Source organism: Tursiops truncatus, chromosome 14 (assembly GCF_011762595.2).
Source record: "Tursiops truncatus isolate mTurTru1 chromosome 14, mTurTru1.mat.Y, whole genome shotgun sequence".
In the NCBI taxonomy this organism is placed as follows: Eukaryota; Metazoa; Chordata; class Mammalia; order Artiodactyla; family Delphinidae; genus Tursiops; species Tursiops truncatus.
In genome coordinates, this window is record NC_047047.1 from 50,958,732 (window position 1) to 50,984,349 (window position 25,618).

The 25,618-nt window shown below is 45.9% G+C and overlaps 1 protein-coding gene across 3 annotated transcripts; it reads left to right on the plus strand.

The window, feature by feature from the left end:
- The first annotated feature begins 326 nt into the window (after positions 1-326).
- On the plus strand, positions 327-24,622 carry ATP6V1E2 (ATPase H+ transporting V1 subunit E2). Of its 3 annotated transcripts, none has more exons than XM_019942676.3 (4): positions 327-465; positions 1,344-1,426; positions 14,634-16,393; positions 22,534-24,622. In XM_019942676.3, the coding sequence occupies exon 4, from the start codon at positions 22,637-22,639 to the stop codon at positions 23,315-23,317; it is 681 nt and encodes a 226-aa protein (XP_019798235.2). In that variant the 5' UTR covers positions 327-465; positions 1,344-1,426; positions 14,634-16,393; positions 22,534-22,636; the 3' UTR covers positions 23,318-24,622. The 3 variants fall into 3 exon arrangements, with proteins under 3 accessions (XP_019798235.2, XP_019798238.2, XP_073647767.1); XM_019942679.3 differs by having other exon boundaries at positions 22,629-24,622; XM_073791666.1 differs by lacking the exon at positions 14,634-16,393.
- The last annotated feature ends 996 nt before the right edge of the window (positions 24,623-25,618 follow it).

The following is a 25,618-nucleotide window of genomic DNA, read 5'->3' on the forward strand; positions in this document are numbered from 1 at the left end:
GGCCCGGGGCGCTGCCGCCGCCTCGGTCGCTGCCCGGATCCCCGCCCGGGCCCCGGTCGCCGCGCCCGCCCGCTGCCCCCGCCGCTCGGCGCCCGCGCCCTCTCCCCGGCCCGGCCTCCCCAGGAGGATCCGCTGGATCATAAGACTGGCCGGCCCCGGGGGAGACGGCAACTTTGGGGAGGGCGGCGGAGGGGAGGGGCCAGGCGGCTCTCCCCGCCCAGCGCCGGCCCGGGCCCCCTCCCCGCTCGGCCCCGGAGGAGGGCGGGCCCAGGCGCCTCCCCGGATTGCGGGCTGCCGGCTCCGCGCCCCCGCCCGCCCGCCTGCCTGCCGGCTCCCGCGCCCCGCGCCCCGCGCCCCGCCCGCGGACGCAGCTCGGCCCTGCCGGCTCACCCTAGCTTGACTCCCCGCGAGGGCTGTGGGGAGGGGGCGAGGAGGAGGAGCCGAGGAGGAGCGACGGGGAGGAAGGTGAGACTGGGGGAGGGGGCCGAGCGACCAGCGCTCGCGAGGAGGCGAGGGCTCCTCGCGAAAGTGTGCGCAACGCCCAGAAGCGTCCACAGGCTCCGATGCTGAGAGAAGACGTGGAGGCCTCTTGGGGAACCGCGACGACTCTTATGATGACGCAATAGTCATGAAAAATTATTTACGTATATTTAAACTCCACCCGGAAGGCAGGATCCATTCTGTCGGCCTCTAAGTGCACAACAGAACTAGAAATCGGGAAGGAAGAAAGGGCAAGAGAGTTAAAAAATTTTTTTTAATTTTTAAAAAATTTTCACTCTCACGCAAGGGGTGATGGGGGAGGGGTGGCGGTGGTCCCTGAGCTGGAAAGTAGGGACTCCTGACTTACTGCTCCGTCCCGCCTCCCACCATCCCCACCACCCCATGCTGTTCACGGCAGAGCTTGAGTCATTTACTACAAAACTGGTGTCTAAGGGAGTTACAGCATCTTGAACCACTGACGCACCCCCGCACCAGCCAGAGAAGGGAGACTCTGCGACTCTGGATGCGGCGGGTGTACCTTTGCTCCCCCTATAGGCGACATTCTCTGAGGCCCCTTTACAGTCCCAGTGTCCCTCGAAGGTGTTAGGTTGTGATCCCTGAGGAGTGATACACTCTAGAGCTCTAAGACGCGGCCTGTGATCCAGGCAACCACCCCTGTCTTCCTGCCTGGGCGATGCTTGCTTGGAAACACCCGTCAGGCTAGGTCGCGTTCACTCGCCAACAGTGCTGCTTCTAACTTTAGGCCCTGGGGCCGGGGGGGTGGGGGGGGAGAATACTCTGCACGTAGCCACCACACCCTCCCTCCCCTTGCTGACAGGAGATAAATCGCTTCCTTTCATCAGTTCACAGGATCAGAAAATGCTGTGTTGAGAGGCACCGCAGAGGTCAACTGGACCACCTCCCTTAGATCTCCCTGAGGTTGCAGGTAAGCAAATTGAGACGCAGAGAGGTGAACTGGTTATGTCAAAGGCTTCCAGCTAATTCCAGCATTCAAGGACTTGGAACACACTTTGGGAAATGCTCAGTTATGTCCTCACGCCACACTTCCCAGGCCTCAACTCTCAAACCCCAAATCTGATTTCCATTGTCCTGCAAGACTTCCTGGATTCTTGGAAGTTCCTTGTGGGGTCCCACTGAACGTCTCACCAGACCCCTCCATTTGTGTCTGAGTGTGGGTATTTACATTGCCAGCTGCTTTAGGTTATGCAGTGAATCTGGAAGATATTTTTTATGTACTGAATGACAGGTTAAGGAAGGCAGTTCAGTGCCTTGAAGTCAGATCTTGGTTCAAGACTAGTCTCTGCCACTTCCTTCTAGAGGGGAAGAAAGGAGCACTTGCCCCCTTTGCCTACAGGACTACTTCTTCAGACAGCATTTGCTGGGACTGGGATTGTGAAAGGAGGGTCTATCAGGAGAGGTTAAGGAGCTACCGGGCGCACTCAGCCTAGAGAGGGCATTTGGGTCTGGCTCTGACGGTACTTAGCAGTGTGACCTTGAGCATATGCCACTTCTGTTCTTGGGGCCTCTGCTTTCTCATCTATAAATGTGAGCTCATCCATAAGGGTGAGGTCAGGGCTCACCTTTGAGAACGCTAGGGCTCTTCACAATGTGTCCTGAGAGATCCTGGCAAAAGCTTTGGGCCAGGGGAGAAGCAGTTGCTAGAGACATGGGGACGGCCTTTTCGAGGGATAATGAGGTCTGTCCCAGGACTGGAGGATAGAGGCTTCCCCCACTGAGGACTCCAGCCTCTCAGTTCTCATGCTGCTTTTCAGTGCGGCAGATATTTACCAGGGATCCAGAGAGCTGGAGGATTAGCTCTAGAACCTTGAAAAATGGAAGGGACTCCAGGTTCTGATGCTTTGGGAGAAGCTCTGGGAATATCAGAACACTCCAAGTGGGGAACTGCTGTCAGATGAATCATGCAGTGGTGACTTCATTGATGACGGTGACCTCATCCCTTTGGCCCATAGAAAAGCCAAGACTGACTGCCAGGAGCACTTTGAGCTCTGGACTGATTCCACCAGTTGAATGTAGAGTAGGAGGGAGACAGGAGAATTATCCTAGATGCCCAGGTCAGCCCAATGATGGGTTAGCTGGAAGGACCAAACAGATCTCAACAAATAATTACTATATAATGTGATCAGTGCTGTGATCCAGGATAAAGAACAGTCTTCGGCAAGTGCAGGGAGGCTGTTAGTACCTAGCTCTAGATGTGCTGAGGAAGGATTTGCAGAAGGGTGTCATTGGCCTGGGGGTTAAGAGGCCAATAGGAGTAAGATAAGAATGCCTAGGAAAGACAGCCCTGCCCCCCAGCAAGAAGGAACAGCACACAACTTCTTGGGAATGGTGAGCCATGTAGGTGGACAGATGCAGGATTAGTGGTGCAGGGCAACTGGTTTGTATGTAATTGAGAACTATGTGATGCTGCCAGGCCATGGGCCTCTGGAAGCCACGTTAAGAGCATGCAGGGCCCCACCCGGGCATGCAGGGCTCCACCAGAACCTCGAAGAATGGAAGAGACTCACAGGATATTCACGAGTTCCTATTTCTGGTTATCCCTGGCACCCTGTCGTACCTACTGGTCTTCAGTTAGTCACTTGATTTAACAAGTCCCCCTTCCCTTTTTGCCTAGTGGGTGTGGGTTGGTTTTCTGTCACTGGTAACCAAGGGAATCTTGACTATGTTAGTATTATCACTACAGTTGAGATAAGTGATGTGCAGCGAAATTCAGAAATTTGCCCAAAGTCATGTAGCTGGTAAGTGGCAGAGCTGGCTTTCAAAATGGTCAGTCTTCTGAGCTCATGCTACTTCCCATGTTCCACATGAAGGAGGCATTAAAAGTTTCAGTAGGAAATGACAAGTTTAGAGCTGTCTTTTGAGAAGATCACTCTGGGAGTGGTGTGAGAACGTGGATTTAGAGGGGACGAGAGTGAAGGCAGAGGAAGTGAGGAGAGAGGTCACGAAGGTCTGAACCAGGCATGGCTGTGTAAATGAAGAGGAGGCCATGGGTAGCAGGATATTTTAATTAATTAATTTTTGGCTGCATTGGGTCTTTGTTGCTGTGCGCGGGCTTTCTCTAGTTGCGGTGAACGGGGGCTACTCTTCGTTGTGGTGTGCGGGCTTCTCATTGCAGTGGTTTCTTTTGTTGCAGAGCATGGGCTCTAGGCACGTGGGCTTCAGTAGTTGTGGCACGTGGGCTCAGTAGTTGTGGCTCACAGGCTTAGTTGCTCCGTAGCATGTGAGATCTTCCAGGACCAGGGCTCGAACCTGTGTCCCCTGCATTGGCAGGTGGATTCTTAATTGCTGTGCCACCAGGGAAGTCCCTAGCAGGATATTTAGATGACCAAGTCCACAGGGCTTGGTAACACAGCATGGGGAAGGGCTAGGATACCTCTGAGGCGTTATCCATTGACGTATGATTCCATTGACATATTCCTTCTCTCCATTCCTTTTTAATCTCCTCTGTTTTTATCCTCCTTATTTTAGTTTTCTTCCTTACTTTTAAAAACTTTCCCATCTCCTCTTGGTGCCTAACCATGAGACCAACTGCCTAAATCAAGCTGAGAGTAGATCTCTAGAAGGACATTAAGTTTCTGTCATTTTGTTTGTGTTCCCTCACATTCACCCCCAAAATGGAAAACTGGATTCCAATGGATCATTTGGTGTCATGATGCTTTGGGTTGCAAGTAATAGGAAAGTCAACCCAAACTGGCTTCAACAGCAAAGGGAGTATATGGACTTCTTTGACTGAAACATACAGAAGTAGCTCAAGCTTCGGGCATGGCTTGATCAAAACTCTGGATCTATTTTTTTCTTCACTTCTCTCAGTTTTTCTCTTCTCTTTGGGCCAGCTTCCTACTTAGGTTGCTTTCTCTCTTGAAAACAGAATGGTTGTACCAGGTCCAGGCATTACCACCCGTACACCACACTGCCCAGGAGGAGAAAGAGCTTCTCTTGACTCACTGATTGCACAAAAGTCTTGGACTTTCTCTGATCAGATTAGCTGAGTTCATCATGGTGGCCAGCAGAATGTCAGACGCTTGTTGCCTTAGGCCTGGGCTATTGGCCATCCCTGAAACCATCACTGTGACAAGGGATTGGGACTATCCTGATTAGGCCTATCAGGGCCCACCCCAAGGCCAGGATTTTAATCCCACTTAGGTTCTATGGTTCCTGCACAGCGGGCGGCAGGCATCGCAGGCATCTGGGGAAAATATGCTGGGGAGGCGACCAGCAATATCTATTACATCTGGATTGTTGCCCACCAGTCAAAGTTTCTAGGCCTCCCCAAGCTATACTAGAAATAAAGAACTTTAGGAAAAGCAGATTTCAAGGGAAGAAGGAAGTGAGAAGGATCTAAGTCAAATCTATGATTTGTTTCAAATTTCAGTCAGTTGGTTTGTCAGTACATGAATCCATGCTTGGTGTGAACCCCTAATTCTTGGCTGACAGTAGGTACACTCTGCCCCCTTCAAATTTCCTTCTTAGAGTTACTGGTAAGGAGGTAAAGTGGTTATCATCCTTTTACCCCGTCCCCTCTGCTCTTCAGTTATGCTTCTTGTCTCCATACATGCTTCTTTTCTCTTTGCAGACTGCAGACTCTTCATTCCCCAGAGCTCTCTTGCTTCCCAGACTTCACCTGTCCCACGATCATAGCATCATGCTATGTGCCATACCTATTCCTCTTTTCCTTCCCACCACTAAAGCTCCCATCTGCATCCTTTTCTCTTAGGGCTCAGATGTAATATACCTTGCACATTTTTTTTAGCTAAGATACCAATGGCTTAAACACTGCAGCAATTTCTTAAAGGTCAATGGTTCCTAATGATCAGAATGATAAAAAAAATCCAATAAATCTGGCTCACTTGTTTTTCATTTCTAGTTATGTTTCTAGAATGCATCTAGATCTCTTTTTTCCAGTTCATTACATACCAGGAACTCAGAAGTAAACCCCAGCCTCTGAGAATTTGGGCTCAAGCATCTTTAATAATGTTTTCCGATCTTCATTCCTAACTATCTTTTGCTGCAGCCTAGGTCAGGAGACCAGTCGTTATACCTGATGGCATTGCCCCCATTGCTGAATCATGAAAAGGACACTTCTTTAGAGGTTGCTGGTGCAGAATACTCATATGATCTGGGAGTGACCACCTCTTATAAGGTCCAAAGGAGGCTGGATCATAGATCCCTCTTCCAGAAATGAAATTAATGACTTTATTCCAGGCTTCAGTACTAAGAGTGCCAGACAACCATCTGAGTCTCATTTATGATTGTTCTTGCACGGTGGATGTTGTGGTCACTGAGTATTATAAGCACGTTTTGAATTTGGGAAATCTCCCACTTCGTAAGTCATGGTAGGAAGAAAAGATCGCCCCTTCTGGAAGCCGAAAGTTACAGACCCTTGCTTTCATTGTCAGACTCAAGAGCTGAAGTGACTAGAGTTAAATAAATACAGGGCACGCTTTCTGGAGGTTGCAGCTTTAGTGTTGGGTACACAACTCAGTACTAAACACAGGAAGTGGCACACAGGGTGGGTGGTGGTGTTGGTTGTGGTGTGACTGAGTTCCTGGTGCAGAAGTGACTGCCGTACACACTGACTGTCTAGAATTTGGTGGCAGCGATGACACCAGAAGTGATTTTCTCATCAGAGCAGGTCCTGAGGCGTGTGTTGGGCGTGGCTCCCGGAAAGACAGTCTTGAGCAGCTGTACCAGCCTGCCCACGATCTTGTGTGCTGTGCATGGTCCTTGGAGGTTCCTTTGCTGTGCAGTTAGCCCCTGACAGCTTCTGTTCCTCGCACCGCAGCCTCTTGAGAAGAGGTTGGAGGAGTGGATCGCTATATTGAATGTGCTTCCTGCAGTGGGAGCAGAGATTCCCACTTCTACCAGACCAACCTCTGTCTTAGTCCATTCGGGCTGCTATAACAAAATGCCACAAACTGGGTAGCTAATAAACAACAGAACTTTATTTTTCATAGCTCTGGGGGATGGAAATCCAGGATCAGGGTACCAGCATGGTTGGGGAGGGCCCTCTTCTGGGTTGCAGACATGGCAGAAGGGGCAAAGGGACTCTGTTGGGCCTCTTTTATAAAGGCGCTAATCCCACTCATGGGGCCTCTACCCTCATGACCTACTCACCTCTCGAAGGCCCCTACTAAGACCATTACTTTGGGCATTAGGTTCCAGCATACGAATTTTGTGGGGACACGTTCAACCTATATACCTTCCTAATGTAAGCAGTTCGAAACTTGCACAAAATATATGAAATCACTGTTTTCAGATATTGAACATAGCACAGGACTGTGATTTCTGAAAGAAAGGAACAAATGAGGCAAGCTCTACTACTAATTACCCTTTCTGCTGGAAGTACTTTCTGAATTGCAGCACAGTAAGGGGGAACCAAAGTTGACCATAGTGATCTTGCTGAGTCCAAGAGACGGCTGAGGAGACTTTTCAAGGCTGAGTACCAGATAGGGGGGAGTGTCCTCTTGAGTCCGTTGCTGATACTAAGTTGCTCGTGCATAGAGTGAAACTCCACCATGGTAGGCAAAGAACTGCCAGGGAACATGAGCTGATTGGCTCCCAGGGCTCACACAGGGCTGGGGGATGTTTGAGTTTCAACCAGCCAATGTGAAGAGACCTATTGAATGTCCAAAGAAATCAGTAGAAACTCCAGAAGGGTTATGCATTAGTAGAAGGGCTAAATTAGCCCTGAAGTAGAAGCAATTCTAGACCCCCAAGCCTCATATAGAACGAATTTATCCACTATTATGATAACTGCTGAGCAAAACAAATTTCATCATTTCTTTAAGGACAAAAACAAAATAAAGACATTAAACAACATAAATTTCAGAAGGTCAAGAGTCACTAGATATGTAAAGAATAGAGAACTGTAACCAGAAAAATCAATCAATAGAAACAAACCCAGAAATGACAGAGGTAATGGAATTGGCAGGCAAAGACTTAAAAAAGAATTAGAAATAAACCCAAAGATTTAAAGGAAAATGGGAACATGGGGAGGAAGGAAATGGAAGATATAAAAAGGAACCAAGGGCTTCCCTGGTGGCGCAGTGGTTAAGAATCTGCCTGCCAATGCAGGGGACACAAGAGAAGCCACCGCAGTGAGGAGCCCGCACAACCCAACGACGTGTAGCCCTCGCTTGCTGCAACTAGAGAAAGCCTGTGTGCAGCAACGAAGACCCAATGCAGCCAAAAATAAATAAATAAATAAAATTTTTTAAAAAAGGAACCAAATCAAACTTCTAGAGTTTAAGAATGCAATACCTGAAATGAAAAATTCACTGACTGAGCTTAACAGCTGATTGGACACTGTAGAAGAAAGTACCTGTGACATTGAAGACATAGCAGTATCCAAACTAAAGAGAAAAAGACTAATGGAATAAAACAAAACAAAAAAACACCATAGCTGTATCCTAAACTCTGCATTCCTGAGACCTTCAGTTAAAGATAGGAATTTCCAGCAGATGTCATTGGGACAGGACTAACTGTCAACCCCTTTACAATGATAGTGAAATAATTTTTTTAAAATTAATTAATTTTTATTTTTGGCTGTGTTGAGTCTTTATTGCTGTGCGTGGGCTTATTAGGGTGGTTTCTCTTGTTGCGGAGCACAAGCTCTAGGTACGTGGGCTTCGGTAGTTGTGGCATGCGGGCTCAGTAGTTGTGGCTTGTGGGCTCTAGAGTGCAGGCTCAGTACTTGTGGCGCATGGGCTTAGTTGCTCCGTGGCATGTGGGATCTTCCCGGACCAGAGCTCAAACCCATGTCCCCTGCATTGGCAGGTGGATTCTTAATCACTACACCACCAGGGAAGTCCCTGAAATAATTTTATGTTGGTTGGTAAATGCTTCCTACCCTGAACCCACCTCTACCCCCACCATGCTCCAGTCAACCTAGGCCTTTCCCTGGCTCCCTCTGACTTTCTGATTCAACATCTAAAGGATAATGCCCCCAGCAGAGAAGGAGGCCTTCAAGACCCTGTTCCAGCAGAGGCAGGACTATTTTGGTTGGTTGGTCATTAATTATGTCAAGTGTCATCCCTGAGTGGGGTGTAGGTTAGGATTGTGAGAGCCTTGCCTGGGACTTCAAATCACCTCTCTGAGTAGAATAGTCTCAACCAGAGGACCCTGGGCAAATTCATTTAAATAATTTAGATTTTAAAAATTCTTATTGAGCTCTGTGTTGCAGGAATGTGGGTGGGACAGGAGGAGGTGTCCCCCTTGTGGCAGGCCACTGCAGCACCTCTTCCATCTTCATATTCCTCTCTCCTCATCTGAAAGACAGTTACAAATCCCTAGGATTGTGACAGTCTATACGGGAGACTCTTTCCTCACTACCCATCCATTCATCTGTGGGTCCAACACATAATGCTTAACGCTACTGCTATGTACTAGACTCTGGGTGAAGCGTTAAGATGAGTGCAGAGGGGGTCAGAAATAGCACTTTTCCCAACCAGGTCATTGTGGAAGTCACTATGCATGGTGAGGGACAGAGTTGGGTGGATACACTCTCCTCCTCGCCAACCAGTACCTTCGCTGCGTCTGGGGTTGAGCTGTGTCTCTCAGCAGAGGTGAAGCCAGTCAGGACTATCACAGTGAGAGTTAAGTCAATACTAAAGGAGCGCTTGGCATCTGAATGCATCCCCTGATCCGGGGACGGGTACCAAACGTTCCTGATGTCCCTGAACTAGCAGAGCATCTGCTCTCGGGCCTGTCCCTGGCTCTGGCTCAGAGGCTGGAGGCTTGGCCGGCCAGCTCCCTCTGAAGGGCTTGTGTCCTGGGGCTCCTCGCCGACTTCAAACCCACCCTCTGGCCCCTGGAGGCTTTCTGGGCTGACTGCTGGCCCGCATCTACCACCCCCCAAGCAGCTTGGGAGTGCAGTTCTGGGAAGGACAGGATGACTGGGGTGGTGTTTTGTGAATGACGACCTCTGACGTTCACCTAGCACTTTACAAAGCTTCTTCACTCCTCACATCCTTTGGCTTTCACAAAATTCCTCATTAACACCCTTTCTGTAAACAGATGAGGCTTTGTGTCTTTATCCAGATGGAATTCAGGCAGATTGTGAACCTTTATCCAGATCACCCGGCCTGTGAGTGACATCAGGACCGAAACTTTTACCTTTGATGCTCCGTCCAGCGCACTTCTCATGACACCAGCTATGGCCCGTGGGGGCATCCGAGCCAGAGAGAGGCCTCCTACTTCAGGGGCAGCCTGGTTCCCACCCTTGGTTACCATCCCGTGACGTCCTGTGACCGAGCAGCCCGTGGGACACACTCAATAGATATTAGCCATATAAGCTGCTTATACATCTTGTAGCCAGAATCTCAGACCACTCCCACCCACCCCCATCCCCACCTTAAAGGGGGCCTGTCTTGGGGGACGAATACTTTGATAAATCGATTGTGGGAGAACTTACAAGGGTCTGCTTGAGTAACGATGGTTGTTTTCTAAGGAGGGTGGATTCAATTAACATGAAGTCAGTGTTTTCCAAATGTTTTGTACAGCAAATCACAGTAACCCATACATTTTCATTGTGAACCAGAATACGTATGTACATATATATCATATATTTAACAAAGGTTTGACAGAACAACACTTAAACTTAACTACCTGTAATGAACTCTGGGTTTTCTATTCCATTTGGCTTCACGGCCCATACTTTGAAAAACCCTGCCCTAGGGGCTCTGCTGAGTGGCTACCTGGCTGGCAGCTGGAGTTGAGTGCTCAGGACCACAAAGTTGTAAGAACTCCTACAACTAAACAACAAAAACAACCTGATTTTTAAAATGGGCAAAGGCCTGAATAGACATTTCTCCAAAGGAAATATGTAAATGCCCAATAAGCATGTGAAAAGATATTCAACATCACTAATCATTAGGAAAATGCAAATCAAAACTATAATGAGTACCACCTCACACCCATTAGGAAAGCTGTTATCAAAAAACCAGAAAATAACAAAAATTGGTGAGGATGTGAAGAAATTGGAACCCTTGTTGCATTGCTGGTGAGATTATAAAATGGTGCAGCCACTGGGGAAAATGGTGGGGCAGTTTCCTCAAAAAAGGAAACAGCATTGCCATGTGATCCAGCAATTCCACTTCTAGGTAAGTACCCCAAAGAATTGAAAGCAGAGACTTGAACAGATACTTGTACACCCACATTCAGAGGAATGTTATTCACAATAGCCAAAAGGTGGAAGCAACCCAGATGTCCACTGATGACTGAACAAAATGTGATGTGTACATACAATGGTGTTCTTCAGCCCTTATAAAGGAAGGAGATTCTGACAAGTGCTATGACATGGAGGAATCTTGAAGACATTATGCTAAGCGAAATAAGTCAGTCACAAAGGACAAATATTAAATGATTCCACCTCTGTGAGGTTCCTAGAATAATCAAATTCATAGACACAAAGTAGCAAGGTGGTTGCCAGGGACTAGGGAGAGGAGGGAATGGGGGTTAGTGTTTGATGGGTACGAAGTTCTGGAGATGATTGGTGGTGTCTGTTGCACAACAATGTGAATATATTTAATGCCACTGAACATTACTTAGTGGTTAAAATGATAAAAACTTATGTGTATTTTACCACAATAAGACAAAGAAAAAAGATAAATGGATTTTACTTTTTAAATGGGATTTCCGGCTTCTCTAAAATATCAGATCTTGTGCCCAAGTCCCCATTTCCAAAAGGCAGCAGAAGCCTGGGCCCTTTAGGCAGGGATGAAACAGAAGGGCCTTTTTTTTTGCAGGTGGGGGGAACCACCACTGAAAACCTTTAGCTATGCAACTTTGTGGCAAATTGCTCTTGGGGGGAACTTGATTCCTTTGAAGTAACCTTCCTGCAGACGTTTGAAAAGGAGAAATCAAGTTGTGAATTCTTTTTTTATATATAAATTTTTTTATTTTATTTATTTATTTTTGGCTGCGTTGGGTGTTTGTTGTTGCGCGCGGCCTTTCTCTAATTGTGGCGAGCGGGGGCTACTCTTCATTGCAGTGCACCGGCTTCTCATTGCAGTGGCCTCTTGTTGCGGAGCGCGGGCTCTAGGCACGCGGGCTTCAGTAGTTGTGGCACATGGGCTCAGTAATTGTGGCTCGCGGGCTCTAGAGCGCAAGCTCAGTAGTTGTGGCGCACGGGCTTAGTTGCTCCGCGGCATGTGGGATCTTCCTGGACCAGGGATCAAACCCATGTCCCCTGCATTGGCAGGTGGATTCTTAACTACTGCGCCACCAGGGAAGCCCTAAGTTGTGAATTCTTAATGTAAATTATTTAGGGAGAAATGTTTCTGACCCTGCCCGGTTCTCTCCTTTATATTACCTGCCTGCCTGTAGTGGCATTAGCTTTCTCCAGCCCCAACCAAAGCCTGCTTTGCCACTGGGATGGAGTTCTTAGATTAAAACTGTATGTGGCCCCTTAGTTATCAGCAATTGAAGCAGGGATAAAGCTTTATGGACACTTCTCTGATTTCCGCTCTGGGTGTCTCCTTTTACTTTCAGACCAAATGAACTCTCTGGCTGCTGCTTTGTCTCCCCACAGCTGGCTCGGGAGGGAGCAGGGTGCATCACACCCGCTTTCCCACATCTTCACGCTGAGCTGAGCTGCTCAGCCCTGTGGGTGGAGCTGCAGCAGGTGCTGCCAGGGCCAGTCCCTGAGTCATCAAACCTGCTGGCTCTTGTACCACATCTCCTTCCATCTCGTGTTCATGTCCAAGCCCTCACCCATGCAGTCTCGACCCGGCATTTACTTACAGCCAGGCTCTCCTGCCTCCACCATCACCAGGCTAATCTTTCTAAACCCAGGTATGGCCAAGTTACATCCCTACTGAGAAGCCTTTGATAGGGCTCCTTAGCCTAATGTCCCAGCTCTCAGTGTGACATTTCAAACCTTCCCCAGTTGAACTCCGTCTTTCTAGACATCACTCACTCCCACTGCCACTGCAGGCCTGTCTGCTGCCACACCAATCTGTTCTCTGCACTCAGACCTCCTACACATTCCCAGTACGGTGTCTCTGCCCACAGTGTTCTCCCTGTCTAGACAATCTCACTCTGTCTTCCTGCTTCTCAGAATTGTTTGTTCTTCAGTGCCCATCTGTACTTCTCCCTCCCAGCTTGACCCCTTGCTCAGAGGACGACTCCTTCAGCTGAAGCCTGTGGCCACACAGCCTGTGTGCTCTCCTGGCTTTTATCACATCCCATGTTGGGTGCAGGTACCTTTCCATATTTCTGAACCAAAGTCCTCTCTGGAAACCCCAAGGTATTGCTTCGAGTCAGGTATCCATCACAGCTTGATCGATTCTTGCCTATTTGGATAAATCCTCCTTCACGAATACTGTCTACTAGCTAACCTTTTCCAGGTGACCTGCCTCCAGTTAAAACATGTGTGGTCACTAATGGTGTGTCCCAAACCACCCACTACATGGTCTACCTGGTTGCAGAGAAGTTCATTATAAAAGAGCCCATGGTGAGCTGGGGAGGGGCTTTTAGGGATTGGATCCCTTCATTTGCTTAGCTTTCTTGGAACTGCTGATTCCTAACAGATCACACTGTAGTGTGATTTCCTGTTTACCTGTACATCTCCCTCATGACGTCGTAGGCTTGGGAGGTGGGCTGGTGTCTGCTTGTTCTCTATCTCCAGTGTCTACACAGTGCCTGGCACATGGTAGATGTTCAACAAATATTTCTTGAAAGACAGAAAAGGGAATGCCCCCTTCCCACATATTTATTTATAAATTATTTATTTATTTGGTTGCGGCAAGTGCGCTCCTTAGTTGTGACTCTCTCAGGCTCCTTAGTTGTGGCATGTGTGCTCCTTAGTTGTGGCATGTGTGTTCCTTAGTTGAGGCCAGTGGGCTCCTTAGTTGTGGCTCATGGGCTCCTTAGTTGCGGCTTGCTGGTTGCTTAGTTGTGGCACGTGGGCTCCTTAGTTGCAGTAGGTGGGCTACTTAGTTGCAGCTCACCGGCTCCTTAGTCATGGCATGAGAACTCTTAGTTGTGGCATGCATGTGGGATCTAGTTCCCTGGCCAGGGATCAAACCCCAGCCTCCTGCCTTGGGAGCATGGAGTCTTAACCACTGCTCCATCAGGGAAGTCCCCCTTCCCACATGTTTAGTATTTAAATTTAGTATTCTAAATTGCTTCGCCCACTTCCTGGGCCCTGCAAGTTGCCCCATGCTCCGAGCTCTGGAAAGCCCCTTCCCTTCCTCACGCTGTAATGTCTGAGTGTCTGGAGGCCCTGGTTTGGCGCTGCTTCTCTTTCAGCCAGGGTTACGGAGCCCACACCCAGACACATCCACCCTCAGACTTACTTACAAATCCCAGCTAGAATGAGGAACAGTTGCTTCAGGGTCTGGGCAGGGCTTCAGGGTGACGGACACATTTTGCCCACCAAGCACGCCTGCCACCCCTTCTTCCCGCTAATGGTGACGAGGATTCCCCAAGGTGCACACCGGATCACACAGGTGAGGCCGGGGAGGAGACATTTCCAAGCCCACACTTCCTCTAAGAATGCCTCTTATACCTACAAATACAAAATCATCAGTTTTGAAATGTCTTCTTCCCTAAGGTCGTAAGAAGGGGTTTCTGGGGATGCTGGCAATGTCCTGCTGCTTGACCCGGGTGCTGGTTACAGGATATTTGCCTCATAATAATTCATTAAGCCATACACTTTTCTGAATGTGTATTACATTTCACAGTAAAAAAGAAAGTACCCCACACACACCCGCCCCAGCCTCAGGGCCTTAATCCAATCAATTCATGTTTAACCAGTGCCTGTCTGCATCCAGCCCCTGCTAGAGAAAGAGATTCTTGTCCTCAAGGAATTTCCTGGAGGAAGGAAGGTAACTAGAGCATCAGAAGACTCCGAATCCAGCTCTGAATTATATCTGGAAAATAGGCCATGCTGTCATTTTGAGGAGGAGTCCAGAGGTCAAGGAGGTAGTGGGGCTCAAACTGGGCTGAAGATGTAGGTGGGATTTAGGTAAGTGGAGAGGAGCAGAGGAAGGCATTGTAGCTGAGAGAACTGTAAGATCAAGAGCTGTTAGGTAAGACTGAGCCTGATGTGTCTGGGGGGGCAATGAAGAAACCCTAGTACTGAATAGTTGTTTTTGTTTTTTTTTTTGCAGTACGTGGGCCTCTCACTGTTGTGGCCCCTCCCGTTGCGAAGCACAGGCTCCGGACACGCAGGCTCAGCACCCATGGCTCACGGGCCCAGCTGCTCCGCGGCATGTGGGATCTTCCCAGACCGGGGCACAAACCCGTGTCCCCTGCATCGGCAGGCGGACTCTCAACCACTGCGCCACCAGGGAAGCCCAGTACTGAATAGTTTATGGGAGTACGACTGTCTTGGAGAGCTCTAGATCTGCCCCCAGCCCCAAACATGGGCAGGGTGGATGCCACTTACAGTGCAAGCCTGCCTTATCTGAATGGAGAATCCTGTGCCCTTGTGCAAGAGCCGACACGTGTGTTTCACATTTCTTAAGTTCGTTTTGTTGTTTTGTTCAAGCCACAGGCTCAAGTGGGCTCATAATCCCCATCCCAGACAGACTGGAAGTTACATCTGCCAGACACATTACTCGGGCACCCGAGTTCATGCAGAGACACTTACTTGTTCAATTCCTGACTTTTAGCCCTGCCCCACCCTGCAGCTGCCTTCAAGTCCCAGCACTGATAGACTGAGTAGAAGTGGGAGTCAGAAGAAGTATGAGAACTCAGGACTGCAGATTCAGAGACTGTGACAGGCTGTGGGATGACTCTACCCCAGCCTCAGCCCAAGAGCCCTGGAATTCCAGGACTTTACCTACCATCACCAAGGATATGGCTGGCCACCTGAGACCATGGGTGAATGTGCCACAAAGTGCCGGGAGGTTCCCAAACTCCGTGCAGGGCTCCTAATTTTAATATAAGGAAGCAAGACTAGGATGTGTTTCTACTTATTTTAGGGAGTGGAAATCAAATCAGTCATAAGTACTCTGTACACACAGAGAGTGACTGTGATGAGGCTTAAAGCGGAGGGGAAGAGCTAGTAATAATATAGTACTAGTGATGCTGATAATGACAGTAACTACCAAGCGTGAAGATTAACTTTGTGCTTAGCAGTATGCTAAACATTCACTTCTTCCATTTAAGCCTCACAATAATCCTATGATGTGCATGCTATTATTATTTCCATTTTACGGATGGAGAAACTGAGGCTTCAAGGCACGAGCTGCTTTCCCAAAGTCATACAAATGTTAAGTGCAGAAGTAGGATCTGAATTCCAGCAGTCTTACTCCAGCAACCATACTGTGGAAGCCGGCGATGCCTCCTTAAGCCCTGTCTGGGCTTGGAGAGGATGTCCTCCCTGATGGACCGGAGCATGCCAGCCCCTGTGGCTGGTGTGGCATTCTGAAAGGCTGTCTGGCAAGTTTTGCTTGCTCTGGTTTCTCACTAAAACAACCTTTGGATTTGGCTTCCCAGGCGACTCACATACAGGAAAAGAGGGCCATGACCTGCCAACATGACAGCTGTATTTTTCACTAGTAACTTAATAAACTGGCTGCCTGGGTTCACATACATACCTGTTTCTGACAGCTTGGTTAAGGTGAGCCCACCCCAGAGCTGAGGCCCACCATGTGCCAACTTAATTGAGATTCTGGGCATGCAAGCGTAGCCCCCAGCTGAGGCCTCTGTGCCAAGGAAATTCCTCTTGGCCTCCTTTTGGCTGGTTTGGCCCGCCTTCCCCAGTGACAGTCTGGCTCTTTGGATTCGAGCTGCCTGGTCAAACTGTGAGGGTCTGCAGAAAGAAGGAAGCAACAGTGCCAGGTTCCAGTGCGTGTTCCAAGTTCCACATTCTGCCTACAGACGCCCGGCGCCAGAGCAAAGGCTGGCCCTTGGCAGTGGACTGGTAAGGATTTGTCTGGTACATTTTTTCCTTTACACACTTAACCTGGGACTTCCTGCATCTCTTACTCTCTCTGCTTTCATTCATGGTGGCTTCCAAAGCTGGTGATTAGCAGGGTTACCCAGAGAGCCCTTTTTAAAAAATATTTAATGGACTTGTCTTATTTAGGAGCAGAGAATGTTTTGCTCTGTTTACAAAAGTGCAGTTTAAGAAAAATTACATCCTAAAATAGTGGGAATGGGTGGGGTAAATCATTTTCTTTTTAACTTCCAATGACAGTTTGTAAGGTTGAACTCGAAGTCTTGGTCTTTGTCAGAAACACGGGGTTGTTTTTCCACCAAGCTTGGTGAATGGTGCATCTTTCTGGGACAGCATTTTTTTTTTTTTTTTTTTTTTTTGCAGTACGCGGGCCTCTCACTGTTGTGGCCTCTCCCGTTGCGGAGCACAGGCTCCGGACGCGCAGGCTCAGCGGCCATGGCTCACGGTCCTAGCCGCTGCGCGGCATGTGGGATCTTCCCGGACCGGGGCACGAACCCGTGTCCCCTGCATCGGCAGGTGGACTCTCAACCACTGCGCCACCAGGGAAGCCCCCCCTTTTTTTTAATTGTAAAAGACACATAACATGAAATCTACCCTCTTAACAAAATGTTAAGTGTACAGTACAGTATTAACTATATGCACATTGTTGTACAGCAGATCTCTTTTTCACCTTGCATGACTGAAACTTTATACCCATTAAACACAACTTTCTAATTCCCCTCCACCTGGCCCCTGGCAACCATCATTCTACTTTCTGCTCCTGTGAATTTGACTACTTCAGATCCCTCATTTAAGTGTAATCGTGCAGTATTCTTCCTGTGACTGGCTTATTTCACTTAGCATAATAATGTCCTCAAGGTTCATCCATTATGTAGCATATGACAGGATTTCCTTGTCATATTTAAGGCAAAATAATATTTCATTCAATGTATATACAACATTTTCTTTATCCATTCAATCATCAGTAGACATTTAGGTTGTTTCCACCTCTTGGTTATTGTGAATAAAGCTTCAATGAACATGGGAATGCAAATATCTCTTTGAGATCCTGTTTTCAGTTCTTTTGGATAAATATCCAGAAGTGAGATTGTTGGATCATACGGGAGTCTTTAATCCATTTTGAGTTGATTTCTGTATATGATGTAAGATGAGGGTCCAATTTCATTCTTTTGCATGAGATATTTAGTTTTCCTAGTACCATTTGTTGAAGAGACTATTCCCGTTGTGTAGTCTTGGCACCCTTGTTTGAAGATTATTTTACTGTATTTGTGTGGGTTTATTTCTAGGATCTCTATTCTGTTATATTGGTCTATCTGTCTGCTAGTACTATGCTGTTTCGATTACTGTAGGCTTGTAATATATTTTGAAGTTAGGAGTGTGAAGCCTCCAGCTTTGTTTTCTTTCAAGATTGTTTTTGCTATTCAGGGTTCTTTGTGGTTTCACATGAATTTTAGGATTGTTTTTTCTGTTTCTTAAAAAAATGCCGTTGAGACTTTGATAGGAATAGCACTGAATTTGTAGATCACTTTGAGTAGTATGAACAGTATTAAGTGTTCTAATCCATGAACATGGGATGTCTTTCCATTTATTTGTGTCTTTAAATTCTTTCAGTAGTGATTTGTAGTTTTTAGTGTTCAACTATTTAGCTTCCTTGGTTAAATTTATTCCTAGTATTTTGTTCTTTTTGATGACATTGTAAATGGAATTGTTTTCTTAATTTTCCTTTTGGATTATTCATTTTTATTGTATAGAAACAATTGCTTTTTATATGTTGATTTTGTATCTCTCCAATTTTGATGTCTTTTTTGTCTTTCTTATGTCTAATTGCTGTAGCTAGGACTTCCAATGTTATGTTGAATAAAAGTAGCAAGAGTGGACATCCTTGCCTTCCTTATTCCTGATGTTAGAAGAAAAGCTTTCAGTTTTTCACTGTTGTGTATGAATGACGTTAGCTGTGCACTTTTCATATATGATCTGCATTATATAGAGGTAATTTCCTTCTATTCCTAGTTCGTTTTTTTTGATCATGAAAGGATGTTTAATTTTGTCAAATGCCTTTTCTGCATCTACTGAGATGATCATGTGATTTTATCTTTCTTTCTGTTAATGTGGTGTATCGCATTGATTGATTTTTGTATGTTGAACCATCCTTGCATTCTAGGGATAAATCCCACTTGGTCATGGTGTATAATTCTTTTAATGTGCTATTGAATTCGGTTTGCTAATATTTTGTTGAGATTTTTGCATCTGTGTTCATCAGGGATATTAGCTTGCAGTTTTCTTTTCTGGTAGTGTCTTTCTGGCTTTGGTATCAGGATAATGCTGACCTCTTAAAATGAATTTGAAAGGGTTCCCTCCTCTTCAGTTTTCTGGAAGAGTTCTCAGGAGTTGGCATTAATTTTTAAAAAAATTTTTGTAGAGGGCTTCCCTGGTGGCACAGTGCTTGAGAGTCCACCTGCCGATGCAGGGGACACGGGTTCGTGCCGCGGTCTGGGAAGATCCCACGTGCCATGGAGCGGCTGGGCCCGTGAGCCATGGCCGCTGAACCTGCACGTCCAGAGCCTGTGCTCTGCAACGGGAGAGGCCACAACAGTGAGAGGGCTGCGTACCGCAAAAATAAATAAATAAATAAATAAAAAATTGTAGAATTCTCCTTTGAGGCTATCTGGTCTTGGGCTTTTTTTTTTTTTTTTTTTTGGTTGGGAGGTTTTGATTACTGGTTCAATCTCCTTACTAGTTATAGATAAGTTCAGATTTTCTATTTCTGCATGGTTCAGCCTTGGTAGGTAGTATGTTTCTAGGAATTTATCCATTTCTTTTAGGTTTTCCAATTTGTTGGTGCATGGTTGTTCAGAGTAGTCCCTTACAATGCTTTTTATTTCTGTGGCATCAGTATGATGATTTTATGTATTTGAGTCTTCTTTTTTTCTTAGTCTAGCTAAAGGTTGTCAGTTATATCTTTTCAAAAGCTAACTCTTAGTTTCATTGATTCTTTTCCATTTTTCTATTTCATTTATTTCTGCCCTAAGTTTTATTATTTCCTTCCTTCTGCTAATTTTGGGCTTAGTTTTTCTTTTCCTAGTTCCTTAATGTATAAAGTTAAGTTGCATATTTGAAATCTTTCTTTTTAGACGTAGGCTTTTACAGCTATAAACTTTTCTTAGTACCGCTTTTGCTGCGTCCCAAGTTTTGGTATGTGTATTTCATTTTTGTTTGTCTCAAGATATTTTCTGATTTCCCTTTAGATATCTTCTTTGGTCCATTGGTTGTTCAAGAGAGTGTTGTTTAATTTCTACATATTTGTGTTTTCCATTTTTCCTTCTGCTACTGATTTCTAGCTTAATTCCATTGTGGTTAGAAAAGATACTTGGTATGATTTCAGTCTTCTTAAGTTTGTTAAGGCTTTGTTTGTGACCTAACATGTAATCCATGCTGGAGAGTGTTAAAACTGTGCTTGAAAAAAATGTGTGTTTTGCTGCTGGTGGTGGAATATTTTGCTGTGTCGTCTGTTAGGTCTATTTGATCTATATCATTGTTAAAGTCCTGTGTTTCCTTATTGATCTTCTCTCTGGATAGTTTATTCATTATTGGAAGTGAGATATTGACATCTCTTAATATTACTGTGTTCCTGACTATTACTTTCTTCAGTTCTGTTAATGTTTACTTTATATATTTGGGTACTCTGATGTTGGGTGCATATATATCTATAGTTACTATATCTTCTTAGTGAATTGACCTTTTTATCATTATAAAATGTCCTTCTTTTACTCTTATGACAGTTTTTGACTTAAAATATATTTTATATCAGTGTGGCCACTTCTGCTCTCTTTTGGTTACCATTAGCACAGAATATCTTTCTCCATCCTTTCACTTTCAGCCTATGTGTGTTCTTAAACCTAAAGTGAGTCTCCTGTAGACAGCATATAATTGGATCTTGTTTTGTTTTTAATTTATTCAGCCACTCTATAGCTTTTGATTAGGGAGTTTAATTTACATTTAAAATAGTTGCTTATAAAGAAGGATGTGCTATTGTCATTTTGTTCATTGTTTCCTGTCTGCTTTGTAGCTTTTTTTTTGCCCCTCTCTTGATGTCTTTGTGTTTCACTGATTTGTTTTAGTGACATGATTTGATTCCTTTCTCATTTTTGTTTGTGAATCTGGGTGTCTGTTTCCTTCCTCAGACTTGGGGAGTTTGGAGCCATTATTTCTTCAAATAAGATTTCTGCTCCTTTCTTTCTGTCTCTTCAGCTTCTGGGGCTCCTATATTACATATATTAATCCACTTGATGGTGTTCCATATGTCTCTTAGGCTTTCTTCACTTTAAAAAAATTTGCTTCTCCAACAATAATAGATAATTTCAAATGGCCTGTCCTCGAGTTTGCTGTTTATTTCTTCTCCATAATCAAGTCTGTTGTTGAACACCTCTAGTGAATTTTTCAATTCAGTTATTGTATTCTTTAGCTCCAAATTTTCTGTTTGGTTCTTTTTAATATTTTCCATCTCTTTATTGCTAGTCTTATTTTTTTCATAGACCATTTTCCTGGGCTCGTTAAGCATCCCAGTGAGTCTTTTTTTTTTCTTTTCTATTATGGTTTATTACAGGATATTGAATATAGTTTCCTGCGCTATACAATAGGACTGTATTGTTTATCCATTCTATATATAATAGTTTGCATCTGCTAGTCCCAAACTCCCAATCCAACCCTCCCCCGCACTCCCTACCCCTTGGCAACACAAGTCTGTTCTCTCTGTCTGAGTCTGTTTCTTTTTTGTAGATAAGTTCATTTGTGTCATATTTTATATTCCACATATAAGTGATATCGTATAGCATTTGTCTTTCTCTTTCTGACTTACTTCGTTTAGTGCAGTAATCTCTGAGTCCATCCATGTAGCTGCAAATGGCATTATTTCATATTTTTTATGACCGAGTAATATTCCATTGTATATATATACCACATCTTCTTTATCCATTCATCTGTCAATGGACATTTAGGTTGTTTCCATGACTTGGCTATTGTAAATAGTGCTGCTATGAACATAGGGGTGCATGTATCTTTTCAAATTATAGTTTTGTTTGGATATATGCCCAGGAGTGGGGTTGCTGAATCATACGGCAACTCTATTTTTAATTTTTTTTTTTTTTTTTTTGCGGTACCTGGGCCTCTCACTGTTGTGGCCTCTCCCATTGCGGAGCACAGGCTCGGAACGCACAGACTCAGTGGCCATGGCTCACGGGCCCAGCCGTTCCACGGCATGTGGGATCTTCCCGGACCAGGGCACGAACCCGTGTCCCCTGCATCGGCAGGCGGACTCTCAACCACTGCGGCACCAGGGAAGCCCTATTTTTAATTTTTTGAGGAACCTCCATACTGTTCTCCATAGTGAGTACACCAGTTTACATTCCCACCACAGTATAGGGGGGTCCAGGGAGTCTTTTTAAGATATGGATTCCCAGACCCTACTGGCAGAAATACTAATTCAGTAGTCTGGAGTGGGGCCTGGAAAGCTGTATTTCTGAAAGGTCCCTTGGTGATTCATATGTACATCTAGGTTTGGAAACCACTTCCAGTTAAAAGACTACCTTCAACCCCTCCCACCTTGCAGTTCTCTCCAGGATGCCACCATCTGCCTATGAGTTTTCTGTCTCTTCGAATCAGTTGAGGGTCTAAAAATCTTTTTGCTTCAAGGCAACCTTCCTGGATTTTGCTTCAAAGCAACCTTCCTGTTTAACCACAAGTTTCTTATGACTCTCCCTAGCCCTCTCCAACCCAAAATGTGCCTACATTTTCCATTTTTGTATTAATTTGGCATTTCCATTCTCTCCACTTGCTATCTGTGATTGAACCATTGCTGACTAGAAGTCTTCCTGAGGTCTGCCCTAATCATCTCATTATTATTTGATGACAAAAAGGTGGTGAGCGTAGTAGAAATGGAACTCTGGGAACCCAGGTTTGGGTCTCTGTTCTACTAGGGTATGACCTTGGACAGGTTGCTTTCCCTCTCTGGGCTTCAGTTTCCTCCAAGTGATTCATGAATAGATGGTCTCCATGATCCTTCCCTTTGGACTCTGACTATATCCTTCCTCCCCTCATGCATTCCACAGCTCAGAATGTGGAACTCTGGAGACACTCCTGAAACTCTGCCCTAAGTCAAAGGAACCAGAGAGCCCACCAGTTCTCCCTCCACCCCCCTTTCCAGGAGCAGCCATGGCCCTGAGTGATGTCAATGTGCAGAAGCAGATTAAGCAGATGATGGCTTTCATTGAGCAGGAAGCCAACGAGAAGGCAGAAGAGATAGATGCCAAGGCTGAGGAAGAGTTCAGCATTGAGAAGGGACGCCTTGTGCAAACCCAGCGACTGAAGATTATGGAGTATTATGAGAAGAAAGAGAAGCAGATAGAGCAGCAGAAGAAAATCCAGATGTCTGCCATGAGGAATCAGGCAAGGCTGAAAGTCCTGAGAGCCCGAAACGACCTCGTCTCAGAGTTGCTGAATGATGCAAAGCTGAGACTCAGCAGGCTCGTGGCAGACCCAGTATTTTACCAGGGGCTGCTGGATAAACTCGTGCTCCAGGGTCTGCTCCGACTGCTGGAGCCCGTGGTGATTGTACGCTGCAGGCCGCAGGACCTCCTCCTGGTGGAGGCTGCAGTGCAAAAAGCCATCCCTCAATACACGACAGTCTCCCACAAACGTGTGGAAGTCCAAGTTGACAGAGGGGTGCAACTGGCTGCAGATGCGGCTGGAGGTGTGGAGGTCTACAGTGGTGATCAGAGAATAATGGTTTCCAATACTCTGGAAAGTCGACTGGATCTCTTATCCCAGCAAAAGATGCCAGAAATACGAAAGGCCTTGTTTGGAGCCAGTGCCAACAGGAAGTTCTTTCTATAAGCCTCTAGGAAGTGAAGCTCATGTTGAATTTCTAAGCTATAAAAGCATGAGTTATTAGGACAAAGGAAACCAGTAATATCTCCTCCTCTTTTTTGCTCTGGTATTAGTCTGTCTTCATGAAATACCCTTTGACTAGCTAAAGGCATTACACTTTGGAATAAAGCCTGACTTAGTGCTTAGCAACCTATTTCCAATTTATCTATACATATTACAGCCTCTTGTCAGTTGTACAGTCTATGTTGAAGGGAGTAGAGACATCTGCTCTTTAGCTCGTCCTCAAACTGAGATGTGAATGGTATTCTTGACCTATGGGTCTGGGTGTTCTAAAGCTCTTTAATATGTATGTGAAGTTTGTTTTTCTTCTTTTGTCTCAGCTTCTTGTTCTTATGTTATTTAATAAGGTCTAGAACTCTTTTTCATGTGTAGAGGGTCAACTTCACGGGTATATGGTACGTGCAGTCACACAGAGCTCCATGTCAGAAGAGCCTGGCGCTTGGGGTCTAATGCTTTATAGCCACTGTCTGGAAATTCTTAATTTTATATTTGCATGTGTCCTTTATAAGTGAAGTCCAGTGGGACTTTGGAGCATGTGCCAGGGACTTGGACCTTGGCTCACACGTAGTACTGATTCCCGAAGCCTACCCATCTCCCTGGGTTGGGTTCTTGACCACCCACTTCCAGCACCCTGGTGCTCTAAGACCCTGCCTTCCCTTCCCTCAACTAGTGCTCACTGCTGCCCTCTGCCCAGTGTGCATGCAGGGAGGGTCTGTATGCTCCGTAGAATCTTAGGGCTGGGCATAATGGTGGCCATCTCTGCTCAGCTTGGCAGCTCCGTGGCACATTCAGCAGGTGACTTGGTGAGCTTGGGTCTCTCACCCACCAGATACTGGGCACATCTCAGTGTGGAGGTTTAAAGACCCTGGGGTTCACCTGTCTCCTGTGGATTGGATCAGCCAGCCTGTTGGAATGGGAGATGCCTGGCTTGGCTTTCCTGACCCCAGCCTCGGTACAATGCATAGATCTGGGGGCTGGTGGGAAGGAGGGCCCAGCAGTTGTCAAGGTTGCTGGGCCTGAGTCTCGGGGAGGGATCTTCAGGAGCTTATAAGGGTCTGCACTTGCCCTGTGAAGTATCCTGTGCCTGATGGAGTTCTCCATTAGACAACTCGGTGTCTGGGGGCGACTTGGACTCATCTCTTGTGACCAGCTGGCTGCATCTTCTGGGAGAAGCCAAGAAATACAGTCACTGTGGTGATTCTCTATATGGGCATTGCACAGTATAAAGATAAATGATAAAATTCATGCTAAGGATTTTATATTGTAATTTTTATTTACTTAGACATTAAATAGCAAATAAACACCACGACAAGCCAAAAGAGAGACTGCAGAAGAAAAGAAAAAGCTTTATAAGTATTTTTAGTACCTTTAACTGTACTTTTTGAACAAAGGATTCCACAGTTTCATTTTACACTGGGCCCCATAAATTATGTAGCTGGTTCTGCATGTGTATGGTGATTTAAAGTCTAATTTATGCCTGAGTGTGATTTATGTGTTAAAGTAGAAGTTTTTTGAAGAAAAGAACCCCCAGGCAACTCTGCCAAGGGCAAAGGTTGGCTTGTGTGGTCAGGAATTTATAAGGAACAGAAATCCCATGAAGCTCAAACACAGAGTAGGAGGCAGGTTATTAGTAAACAGGGGTGTCTCAAGGGAGCTCGGGACAGGAATCTGTCATGGTCTCAGGGGAGGGCTGGAACTGGGCATCAGAAAGCTTTCTGAAGTCCTCTAGATGGCTAGTTCATTTTCTTTTTTAAGCAGTGACTTTTTCTACTGTCCATTTTATTTTTTTATTATAATTATTTTTAAAACGTGAGGATTGATACTCTATTTTTTTATCTTTTTTTTTTTTTGGCTGCATTGGGTCTTTGTTGCTGCGTGTGGGCTTTCTCTAGTTGCAGCGAGCGGGGGCTACTCTTCTTTGCGGTATGCTGGCTTCTCACTGCAGTGGCTTCTCTTAGTGTGGAGCACGGGTTCTAGGTCACGGGCTTCAGAAGTTGCAGCACATGGGCTTCAGTAGTTGTGGCACGTGGGCTCAGGAATTGTGGCACATGGGCTTAGTTGCTCCGCAGCATGTGGGATCTTCACAGACCAGGGATTGAACCCGTGTCCCCTGCATTGGCAGGTGGATTCTTGCACCACCAGTGAAGTCCTCTACTGTCCATTTTAAATGGTGGAGTTTGCACGGTCCCCAGAGTTTACATGTAGTAGTTCCAGAAACAAATTTGCTTTTCTTGGAGTTATTTTCTC

Coding starts and splice junctions, on each gene's coding strand:
- ATP6V1E2 (XM_019942676.3), top strand. CDS start 22,637: ATGGCCCTGAGTGATGTCAATGTGCAGAAGCAGATTAAGCAGATGATG.